Source organism: Hypanus sabinus, unplaced genomic scaffold (genome assembly GCF_030144855.1).
Source record: "Hypanus sabinus isolate sHypSab1 unplaced genomic scaffold, sHypSab1.hap1 scaffold_444, whole genome shotgun sequence".
Lineage (NCBI taxonomy): Eukaryota > Metazoa > Chordata > Chondrichthyes > Myliobatiformes > Dasyatidae > Hypanus > Hypanus sabinus.
This window is the reverse complement of record NW_026781318.1, coordinates 161,315-174,550: the sequence shown is the minus strand read 5'-3', so window position 1 is coordinate 174,550 and position 13,236 is coordinate 161,315. Positions and strand designations below refer to the sequence as shown.

Sequence of the window (13,236 nt, the reverse complement as noted above, 5' to 3'; positions counted from 1 at the left end):
TTCACTGAATTCCATACACACCACGTCCACCACTGTACCTTCATCAATGTGATTCATCTTCACTGAATTCCATCAATAGCACATCCACCACTCTACCTTCACCAAAATGAAACACCTTCACTGAATTCCATCAATACCACATCCACCACGCACCCTTCATCAATATGAAACATCTTCTCTGAAATCCATAGACACCATATCCACCACTCCACCTTCACCAATATGAAACACCTTCACTGAATTCAAGACACCACATCCACCAGTCTACCTACACCAATATGAAACACCTTCACTGAATTCCATAGACACCATACCCACCACTGTACCTTCACCAATGTGAAACACCGTCACTGAATTCCACTGACGCTACGTCCACCACTGTACCTTCACCAATGTGAAACACCTTCACTGAATTCCATGGACACCACATCCACCACTCTACATTCATCAATGTGAAACACTTTTAGTGAATTCCATAGACACCACATCCACCACTCTACATTCACCAATGTGAATCACCTTCACTGAATTCCATTGACACCACGTCCGCCACTCTACCTTCACCAAAGTTAAACATCTTCACGGAATTCCATAGACACCACTTCCACCACTCGACCTTCACCAATGTGAAACACCTTCACTGTAATCCAAAGACACCACATCCACCACTCTACCTTCACCAATATGAAACACGTTCACTGAAATCAATAGACACCACCTCCTCCACTCTACATTCATCAATGTGAAACGCTTTTAGTGAATTCCATAGACACCACATCCACCACTCTACCTTCACCAATATGAAACAAGTTAACTGAATTCCATACAAACCACGTCCACCACTCTACCTTCACCAATATGAAACAACTTCTCTGAATTCCATAGAAACCCCTTCCACCACGCTACCTTCCTCAATGTGAAAGTCCTTCACTGAATTCAATAGACACCATATCCACCACTGTACTTTCAACAATGTGAAACACCGTCACTGAATTCCACAGACACCACATCCATCACTGTACCTTCACCAATGTGAAACAACTTCGCTGAATTCCATAGACATCGCGTCCACCACTCTACCTTCACCAATATGAAACACCTTCACTGTAATCGACAGACACCACGTCCACCACTCTACCTTCACCAGTATGAAACAAATTCACTGAATTCCATACAAACCATGTCCACCACACTACCTTCACCAATACGAAACACCTTCACTGAATTCCATCAATAACACATCCACCACGCTACCTTCATCAATTTGAAACAGCTTCACTGAATTCCATCAATACTACATCCACCACACACCCTTCATCAATATGAAACATCTTCTCTGAATTCCAGACACCAAATCCACCACTCTACCTTCACCAATATGAAACACCTTCACTGAATTCCATAGACACCACATCCACCAGTCTACCTACACCAATATGAAACACCTTCACTGAATTCCATAGACACCATACCCACCACTGTACCTTCACCAATGTGAAACACCGTCACTGAATTCCACAGACGCTACGTCCACCACTGTACCTTCACCAATGTGAAACACCTTCACTGAATTCCATAGACACCACATCCACCACTCTACATTCAGCAATGTGAAACTCCTTTAGTAAATTCCATAGACACCACATCCACCACTCTACCTTCACCAATATGAAACACCTTCACTGTATTCCATAGAAACCACATCCACCACTCTCCCTTCACCAATATGAAACACCTTCACTGAATTCCATACACACCACATCCACCACTCTACATTCATCAATTGAAACACCTTCACTGAATTCCATACACACCACGTCCACCACTATACCTTCATCAATGTAAAACACCTTCAATGAACAACAAAGACACCACATCCACCACTCTACCTTCACCAATATTAAACACCTTCACTGAATTCCACAGACACCACGTCCACCACTCTATCTTCACCAATATGAAAATCCTTCACTTAATTCCATAGACACCACTTCCGCCACTCTACCTTCACCATAATGAAACACATTCACTGAATTCCATTGACACCACGTCCACCACTCTACCTTCACCATAATGAAACACCTTCACTGAATTCCATTGATACCACGTCCACCACTCTACCTTCACCAATATGAAACACCGTCACTGAATACCATAGACACCGCATCCACCACTCTACCTTCACCAATATGAAACACCTTCACTGAATACCATAGACACCGCATCCACCACTCTACCTTCACCATTATGAAACACCTTCACTGTAATCCAAAGACACCACTTCCACCACTCTAACTTCACCAATATGAAACACCTTCACTGAATTCCACAGACACCACATCCACTACTCTGCCTTCACCAATGTGAAACACCTTCACTGAATTCCATACACACCACGTCCACCACTGTACCTTCATCAATATGAAACACCTTCACTGAATTCCATCAATAGCACATCCACCACTCTACCTTCACCAAAATGAAACACCTTCACTGAATTCAAGACACCACATCCACCAGTCTACCTACACCAATATGAAACACCTTCACTGAATTCCATAGACACCATACCCACCACTGTACCTTCACCAATGTGAAACACCGTCACTGAATTCCACTGACGCTACGTCCACCACTGTACCTTCACCAATGTGAAACACCTTCACTGAATTCCATGGACACCACATCCACCACTCTACATTCATCAATGTGAAACACTTTTAGTGAATTCCATAGACACCACATCCACCACTCTACATTCACCAATGTGAATCACCTTCACTGAATTCCATTGACACCACGTCCGCCACTCTACCTTCACCAAAGTTAAACATCTTCACGGAATTCCATAGACACCACTTCCACCACTCGACCTTCACCAATGTGAAACACCTTCACTGTAATCCAAAGACACCACATCCACCACTCTACCTTCACCAATATGAAACACGTTCACTGAAATCAATAGACACCACCTCCTCCACTCTACATTCATCAATGTGAAACGCTTTTAGTGAATTCCATAGACACCACATCCACCACTCTACCTTCACCAATATGAAACAACTTCTCTGAATTCCATAGAAACCACTTCCACCACGCTACCTTCCTCAAAGTGAAAGTCCTTCACTGAATTCAATAGACACCATATCCACCACTGTACTTTCAACAATGTGAAACACCGTCACTGAATTCCACAGACACCACATCCACCACTGTACCTTCACCAATGTGAAACAACTTCGCTGAATTCCATAGACATCGCGTCCACCACTCTACCTTCACCAATATGAAACACCTTCACTGTAATCGACAGACACCACGTCCACCACTCTACCTTCACCAGTATGAAACAAATTCACTGAATTCCATACAAACCATGTCCACCACACTACCTTCACCAATACGAAACACCTTCACTGAATTCCATCAATAACACATCCACCACGCTACCTTCATCAATTTGAAACAGCTTCACTGAATTCCATCAATACTACATCCACCACACACCCTTCATCAATATGAAACATCTTCTCTGAATTCCAGACACCAAATCCACCACTCTACCTTCACCAATATGAAACACCTTCACTGAATTCCATAGACACCACATCCACCAGTCTACCTACACCAATATGAAACACCTTCACTGAATTCCATAGACACCATACCCACCACTGTACCTTCACCAATGTGAAACACCGTCACTGAATTCCACAGACGCTACGTCCACCACTGTACCTTCACCAATGTGAAACACCTTCACTGAATTCCATAGACACCACATCCACCACTCTACATTCAGCAATGTGAAACTCCTTTAGTAAATTCCATAGACACCACATCCACCACTCTACCTTCACCAATATGAAACACCTTCACTGTATTCCATAGAAACCACATCCACCACTCTCCCTTCACCAATATGAAACACCTTCACTGAATTCCATACACACCACATCCACCACTCTACATTCATCAATTGAAACACCTTCACTGAATTCCATACACACCACGTCCACCACTATACCTTCATCAATGTAAAACACCTTCAATGAACAACAAAGACACCACATCCACCACTCTACCTTCACCAATATTAAACACCTTCACTGAATTCCACAGACACCACGTCCACCACTCTATCTTCACCAATATGAAAATCCTTCACTTAATTCCATAGACACCACTTCCGCCACTCTACCTTCACCATAATGAAACACCTTCACTGAATTCCATTGATACCACGTCCACCACTCTACCTTCACCAATATGAAACACCTTCACTGAATACCATAGACACCGCATCCACCACTCTACCTTCACCAATATGAAACACCTTCACTGTAATCCAAAGACACCACTTCCACCACTCTACCTTCACCATAATGAAACACCTTCACTGTAATCCAAAGACACCACGTCCACCACTCTACCTTCACCATAATGAAACACCTTCACTGAATTCCACAGACACCACGTCCACCACTCTACCTTCACCATTATGAAACACCTTCACTGTAATCCAAAGACACCACTTCCACCACTCTAACTTCACCAATATGAAACACCTTCACTGAATTCCACAGACACCACATCCACTACTCTGCCTTCACCAATGTGAAACACCTTCACTGAATTCCATACACACCACGTCCACCACTGTACCTTCATCAATATGAAACACCTTCACTGAATTCCATCAATACCACATCCACCACTCTACTTTCACCAAAATGAAACACCTTCACTGAATTCCATCAATACCACGTCCACCACGCACCCTTCATCAATATGAAACATCTCCTCTGAATTCCATAGACACCACATCCACCAGTCTACCTACACCAATATGAAACACCTTCACTGAATTCCATAGACACCATACCCACCACTGTACCTTCACCAATGTGAAACACCACTGAATTCCACAGACGCTACGTCCACCACTGTTCCTTCACCAATGTGAAACACCTTTACTGAATTCCATAGACACCACATCCACCACTCTACCTTCACCAATATGAAACACCTTCACTGAATTCCATTGACACCACGTCCACCACTCTACCTTCACCATAATGAAACACGTTCACTGAAATCAATAGACACCACCTCCTCCACTCTACATTCATCAATGTGAAACGCTTTTAGTGAATTCCATAGACACCACATCCACCACTCTACCTTCACCAATATGAAACAAGTTAACTGAATTCCATACAAACCACGTCCACCACTCTACCTTCACCAATATGAAACAACTTCTCTGAATTCCATAGAAACCACTTCCACCACGCTACCTTCCTCAATGTGAAAGTCCTTCACTGAATTCAATAGACACCACATCCACCACTCTACCTTCACCAATATGAAACACCTTCACTGAATTCCATTGACACCACGTCCACCACTCTACCTTCACCAATGTGAAACTCCTTTACTGAAAGCTATAGACACCACGTCCACCACTCTACCTTCACCAATATGAAACACCTTCACTGAATTCCACAGACACCACATCCACTACTCTGCCTTCAGTAATGTGAAACACCTTCACTGTAATCCAAAGACACCACATCCACCACTCTACCTTCACCAATATGAAACACCTTCACTGAATTCCACAGACACCACATCCACTACTCTGCCTTCAGCAATGTGAAACACCTTCACTGTAATCCAAAGACACCACATCCACCACTCTACCTTCACCAATATGAAACTCCTTCACATAACTCCATACACACCACGTCCGCCACTCTACCTTCACCAATATGAAACATCTTCACTGAATTCCATAGACACCACATCCACCACTCTACCTTCACTAAGGTGATTGATCTTTTGAGGAAGTGATTGAGCGCGTTTTGGATGGATGTGCACTCTGAACTTCCTGATCGGAAGTTGACCCGTTGCTCCCTCAGCTCAGCTGGTCTGCTGACTCTTCCTCTCCACTCTCCTGCATTTCATCCCACTGCCCTCAAGTGCATTCCTCCCCTGTCTTGCTCATCCAGCCACTTGTCCCCTCCTCACTGTTGTTCTCCCTCACCCTCTGGGAGAGAGTAACGGACGGAGATAAAATTCGTCTTTGCAACTGAGGTGTGTGAGATCTGGTTGGGGTAGTTTAATGGATGGGGAGGTGTGTAGACGATGAAGCATGTAGGAGAGGGAAATGTGAGTGACGAGTGAGCAGAGGAGGCACGGTGGAGGGTGTTTGGCAGGAGGAGATGGGTGAAGAGGGTGGTTTGGAGAGATCAGCTTATGGGGACGATGCCGCAGACGGGATACCCCCACCTTCCAAGGTGGCCCGAGCCCCGGGACGGGACCCACCTGACACATGCGTCCATCGACGGGTCCCAGGTTCTCCTCAAACTGGACGCCCACGTCGAACTCCATAGTGTAGGAGCGCAGGGCGGTGAGGGTGCGGATCACCATGTGATTCCCGTCCTGCTGCACCTCCTTGGTGGGTCGAAGCAGGTTCACTACCTTCCGGAGTGGCAGTCCGATGTCTGAGGGGAAGAGGGACAGAGCTCGGATCACACACCCGGGTCTCCCAATACCACCGCCCGAGGGTGGGGAAGAGGGTCCGATCTCGGACCACACACCCGGGTCTCCCAATCCCACCGCCCGAGGGTGGGGAAGAGGGTCAGAGCTCAGACCACACACCCGGGACTCCCAATACCACTGCCCGAGGGTGGGGAAGAGGGTCAGAGCTCGGACCACACACCCGGGTCTCCCAATACCACCGCCCGAGGGTGGGGAAGAGGGTCCAATCTCGGACCACACACCCGGGTCTCCCAGTACCACCGCCCGAGAGTGGGGAAGAGGGTCCGATCTCGGACCACACACCCGGGTCTCCCAGTACCACCGCCTGAGGGTGGGGAAGAGGGTCCGATCTCGGACCACACACCCGGGTCTCCCAGTACCACCGCCTGAGGGTGGGGAAGAGGGTCCGATCTCGGACCACACACCCGGGTCTCCCAATAACATCGCCCGAGGGTGGGGAAGAGGGTCCGATCTTGGACCACACACCCGGGTCTCCCAATACCACTGCCCGAGGGTGGGGAAGAGGGTCGGAGCTCAGACCACACACCCGGGACTCCCAATACCACTGCCCGAGGGTGGGGAAGAGGGTCCGATCTCGGACCACACACCTGGGTCTCCCAATACCACCGCCCGAGGGTAGGGAAGAGGGTCAGAGCTCAGACCACACACCTGGGTCTCCCAATACCACCGCCCGAGGGTTGGGAACAGGGTCGGAGCTCGGACCACACACCCGGGTCTCCCAATACCACCGCCCAAGGGTGGGGAAGAGGGTCCGATCTCGGACCACACACCCGGGTCTCCCAATACCACCGCCCGAGGGTGGGGAAGAGGGTCCGATCTCGGACCACACACCCGGGTCTCCCAATAACATCGCCCGAGGGTGGGGAAGAGGGTCCGATCTCGGACCACACACCCGGGTCTCCCAATACCACCGCACAAGGGTGAGGAAGAGGGTCCGATCTCGGACCACACACCCGGGACTCCCAATACCACTGCCCGAGGGTGGGGAAGAGGGTCGGAGCTCAGACCACACACCCGGGTCTCCCAATACCACCGCCCGAGGGTGGGGAAGAGGGTCCGATCTTGGACCACACACCCGGGTCTCCCAATTCCACCGCCCCAGGGTGGGGAAGAGGGTCCGATCTCGGACCACACACCCGGGACTCCCAATACCACCGCCCGAGGGTGGGGAAGAGGGTCCGATCTCGGACCACACACCCGGGTCTCCCAGTACCACCGCCCGAGGGTGGGGAAGAGGGTCGGAGCTCGGACCACACACCCGGGTCTCCCAATACCACCGCCCGAGGGTGGGGAAGAGGGTCGGAGCTCGGACCACACACCTGGGTCTCCCAATACCACCGCCCCAGGGTGGGGAAGAGGGTCAGATCTCGGACCACACACCCGGGACTCCCAATACCACCGCCCGAGGGTAGGGAAGAGGGTCAGAGCTCAGACCACACACCTGGGTCTCCCAATACCACCGCCCGAGGGTGGGGAACAGGGTCGGAGCTCGGACCACACACCCGGGTCTCCCAATACCACCGCCCGAGGGGGGGGAAGACGGTTGGAGCTCGGACCACACAACCGGGACTCCCAATACCCCCGCCCGAGGGTCCGATCTCGGACCACTCACCCGGATCTCCCAATACCCCCGCCTGAGGGTGGGGAAGAGGGTCAGAGCTCGGACCACACACCCGGGTCTCCCAGTACCACCGCCCGAGGGGGGGGAAGAGGGTCAGAGCTCGGACCACACACCCGGGTCTCCCAATACCACCGCCCCAGGGTGGGGAAGAGGGTCCGATCTCGGACCACACACCCGGGTCTCCCAATACCACCGCCCGAGGGTGGGGAAGAGGGTCGGAGCTCGGACCACACACCCGGGTCTCCCAATACCACCGCCCGAGGGCGGAGAAGAGGGTCGGAGCTCGGACCACACACCCGGGACTCCCAATAACACCGCCCGAGGGTGGGGAAGAGGGTCCGATCTCGGACCACACACCCAGGTCTCCCAATACCACCGCCCGAGGGTGGGGAAGAGGGTCCGATCTTGGACCACACACCCGGGTCTCCCAATTCCACCGCCCCAGGGTGGGGAAGAGGGTCCGATCTCGGACCACACACCCGGGACTCCCAATACCACCGCCCGAGGGTGGGGAAGACGGTTGGAGCTCGGACCACACACCCGGGACTCCCAATACCACCGCCCGAGGGTGGGGAAGAGGGTCGGAGCTCGGACCACACACCCCGGACTCCCAATACCCTCACCTGAGGGTGGGGAAGAGGGTCAGATCTCGGACCACACAACCGGGACTCCCAATACCCCCGCCCGAGGGTCCGATCTCGGACCACACACCCGGATCTCCCAATACCCCCGCCTGAGGGTGGGGAAGAGGGTCGGAGCTTGGACCACACACCCGGGTCTCCCAATACCACCGCCCGAGGGTGGGGAAGAGGGTCGGAGCTCGGACCACACACCCGGGACTCCCAATACCACCGCCCGAGGGTGGGGTAGAGGGTCCGATCTCAGACCACACACCCGGGTCTCCCAATACCACCGCCCGAGGGTGGGGAAGAGGGTCGGAGCTCGGACCACACACCCGGGTCTCCCAATAACATCGCCCGAGGGTGGGGAAGAGGGTCGGAGCTCGGACCACACACCCGGGACTCCCAATACCACCGCCCGAGGGTGGGGAAGAGGGTCCAATCTCAGACCACACACCCGGGTCTCCCAATACCACCGCCCGAGGGTGGGGAAGAGGGTCAGAGCTCGGACCACACACACGGGACTCCCAATACCACCACCCGAGGGTGGGGAAGAGGGTCGGAGCTCGGACCACACACCCGGGACTCCCAATACCACCGCCCGAGGGGGGGGAAGAGGGTCAGAGCTCGGACCACACACCCGGGACTCAATACCTCCGCCCGAGGGTGGGGAAGAGGGTCCGATCTCGGACCACACACCCGGGACTCCCAATACCACTGCCCGAGGGTGGGGAAGAGGGTCGGAGCTCGGACCACACACCCGGTTCTCCCAATACCGCCACCCGAGGGTGGGGAAGAGGGTCCGATCTCGGACCACACACCCGGGACTCCCAATACCACTGCCCGAGGGTGGGGAAGAGGGTCCGATCTCGGACCACACACCCGGGACTCCCAATACCACCGCCCGAGGGTGGGGAAGAGGGTCCGATCTCGGACCACACACCCGGGTCTCCCAATACCACTGCCCGAGGGTGGGGAAGAGGGTCCGATCTCGGACCACACACCCGGGACTCCCAATACCACCGCCCGAGGGTGGGGAAGAGGGTCCGATCTCGGACCACACACCCAGGACTCCCAATACCACCGCCCGAGGGTGGGGAAGAGGGTCCGATCTCGGACCACAACACCCGGGACTCCCAATACCACCGCCCGAGGGTGGGGAAGAGGGTCGGAGCTCGGACCACACACCCGGGACTCCCAATAACACAGCCCGAGGGTGGGGAAGAGGGTCGGAGCTCGGACCACACACCCGGGACTCCCAATGCCACCGCCCGAGGGTGGGGAAGAGGGTCCGATCTCGGACCACACACCCGGGTCTCCCAATACCACCGCCCGAGGGTGGGGAAGAGGGTCCGATCTCGGACCACACACCCGGGTCTCCCAATACCACCGCCCGAGGGTGGGGAAGAGGGTCGGAGCTCGGACCACACACCCGGGTCTCCCAATAACATCGCCCGAGGGTGGGGAAGAGGGTCGGAGCTCGGACCACACACCCGGGACTCCCAATACCACCGCCCGAGGGTGGGGAAGAGGGTCCAATCTCAGACCACACACCCGGGTCTCCCAATACCACCGCCCGAGGGTGGGGAAGAGGGTCAGAGCTCGGACCACACACACGGGACTCCCAATACCACCACCCGAGGGTGGGGAAGAGGGTCGGAGCTCGGACCACACACCCGGGACTCCCAATACCACCGCCCGAGGGGGGGGAAGAGGGTCAGAGCTCGGACCACACACCCGGGACTCAATACCTCCGCCCGAGGGTGGGGAAGAGGGTCCGATCTCGGACCACACACCCGGGACTCCCAATACCGCCACCCGAGGGTGGGGAAGAGGGTCCGATCTCGGACCACACACCCGGGACTCCCAATACCACTGCCCGAGGGTGGGGAAGAGGGTCGGAGCTCGGACCACACACCCGGTTCTCCCAATACCGCCACCCGAGGGTGGGGAAGAGGGTCCGATCTCGGACCACACACCCGGGACTCCCAATACCACTGCCCGAGGGTGGGGAAGAGGGTCCGATCTCGGACCACACACCCGGGACTCCCAATACCACCGCCCGAGGGTGGGGAAGAGGGTCCGATCTCGGACCACACACCCGGGTCTCCCAATACCACTGCCCGAGGGTGGGGAAGAGGGTCCGATCTCGGACCACACACCCGGGACTCCCAATACCACCGCCCGAGGGTGGGGAAGAGGGTCCGATCTCGGACCACACACCCAGGACTCCCAATACCACCGCCCGAGGGTGGGGAAGAGGGTCCGATCTCGGACCACAACACCCGGGACTCCCAATACCACCGCCCGAGGGTGGGGAAGAGGGTCGGAGCTCGGACCACACACCCGGGACTCCCAATAACACAGCCCGAGGGTGGGGAAGAGGGTCGGAGCTCGGACCACACACCCGGGACTCCCAATGCCACCGCCCGAGGGTGGGGAAGAGGGTCCGATCTCGGACCACACACCCGGGACTCCCAATGCCTGTGGCGAAGCGGGTCGGAGCTCGGACCGCACACCCCACCGTCTGTCTCTCCCCCACCCCCTCCCATCTTCCTCGTCAGCCCCCCGACTCCTCTTCCCTCACCCAGTGCCTTGAGGTAGGCGTCCAGGTTTTCCTGCTGGACCAGTTGGTAGGTCCCCGAGTAGTCCCGCGGCATCTCGCTCCGTCTCCCGGCAGCTCCGACCGATTCCGTCCGATTCCAGTCCGCAGTTTTTAAACAGGAAGTGCCGGAGTGGTCCCCGCCTCTCTCCCAAGACCAACCTCCCGTCTTCCACCGCCCTTCCCCTTAACTCAGCCGTAAACCCACCCCTCTCCCCACTCCCTCCTTCCCGGAGCTCTCCTCCCCTCCCCACCCCCCCACCACCCACTGCCTCCGTCTTTCTGCTCTAACTTCTGCTTCCTCTTTCTCTTCCCCTTCGCCCTCGCTCGTTCCCCTTCTCTCTTACCCCTTTCCTTCTCCAGACCCCTGCCTCTTCACAGTCCCCTCGCCTCTGAAGTCTCTATCTCCGCTCTCGCCCCTCGCCTCTCTCTCTCTCGTCCGCCTCCCTGTTCTCCCTCGCCCTCCCGTCTCGAAATGTATTCTCAAAGTACCTTGAGACTTATTTATTTACCGTGGGCATTCGCAGGAGAAAAGAAATGCAGTACAGCGTTATGAAAATTCCAAAGTTCAAAGTTAAATTTATCATCAGAGTCGGTGCATGTCATCACAGACAGCCCTGGGATTCTTTTTCACGTGGGGAAAACTGTGAACGGGATCAATGAACAACAAACTGTGCAAATGTAAATAGACAGCCATAGATAATGAGCATGAAATAACAAGATAACAAGATGAAGTCCTTAAAGTGAGACCATCGGTTGTGGGAATCTCAGTAGAATGAGAGTCGCTGTCCCCTTTTGTTCCGGAGCCGGATGTTTGGGGGGTAGTAACTGTCCCTGACCCTGCTGGTGTGAGTCCTGAGGCTCCTGTACCTTCTTCCTGATGGCAGCAGTGAGAAAAGAGGGTGGCCTGGGTGGTGAGGATCTCTGATGCTTTCCTGCGACAACGTTTCCTGGAGATGGTTGGGAGGGTTTTACCCGTGATGTACGGGGCCCAATCCACTACCTTTTGTGGGATTTTCCACTCAGAGTCATTGGTGTTCCCGTACCAGGGCGTAACGCAGCCAGTCACCACACTTTCCACCGCACATCTGTAGAAGTTTGCCCAGGTTTTCAATGACATCCCAAACCTCCACAGACTCCTAAGCAAGTAGAGGCACTGTCGTCCTTTCGTAAGCAATAATATTCAAATGATGGGTCCTCTGAGATAGTGACAGCCGGGAATTTAAAGTTACCGACCCTCTCCACCTCTGATGATTACTGGGTCATGGACTTCCCTCTGCTGAAGCCTACAGTCATTTCCTTGCTCTTACTGACACTGAGTGAGAGGTTGTTGTGATGACACCACTCAGCCAAGTTTTCAATCTCCCTCCTGTTCCTGTTGGGATTTACTGACACTGAGTGAGAGGTTGTTGTGATGACACCACTCAGCCAAGTTTTCAATCTCCCTCCTGCATGCTGATTTAACACCTCCTTTGATAAATCAGTGGGACACTGTTGGGATTTACTGACAGTGAGTTGTGATGACACCACTCAGCCAAGTGACTCTGCAGCTGTTGTGAAAGCAGAGAAACACACACAAAATGGGTAAATAGCCGACATTTCGGGCTGACGCCCTTCATCAGGACTGGAAAGGAAGGGGGAGAAAGCAAGAAGGTGGGGGTAGGGTGGGGGGTACCAGCTGGAAGGTGATAAGCAAATCCAGGTGGAGGGGATGGACAGGTGAGAAGCTGGGGGGGGGGGTGATAGGTAGGAAAGGTAAAGCACTGAAGAAGGAGGACTCTGATAGGAGTGGACCATGGGAGAAAGGGAAGGAGGAGGGGCAC

At 53.7% G+C, this 13,236-nt stretch overlaps 1 protein-coding gene across 1 annotated transcript in view; it reads right to left on the bottom strand.

The window, feature by feature from the left end:
* Window positions 1-11,606, bottom strand: part of LOC132388967 (retinol-binding protein 1-like) — a 65,657-nt gene extending 54,051 nt beyond the window's left edge. Inside the window, exons 1-2 of the mRNA XM_059961391.1 lie at window positions 11,399-11,606; window positions 6,334-6,512 (exon numbers count right to left, since the gene is read on the bottom strand). Coding sequence (XP_059817374.1) covers window positions 6,334-6,512; window positions 11,399-11,471 — 252 coding nt within the window. The 5' untranslated portion in view covers window positions 11,472-11,606. The remainder of the gene's footprint in view (window positions 1-6,333; window positions 6,513-11,398) is intronic.
* Between the last annotated feature and the right edge of the window lie 1,630 nt (window positions 11,607-13,236).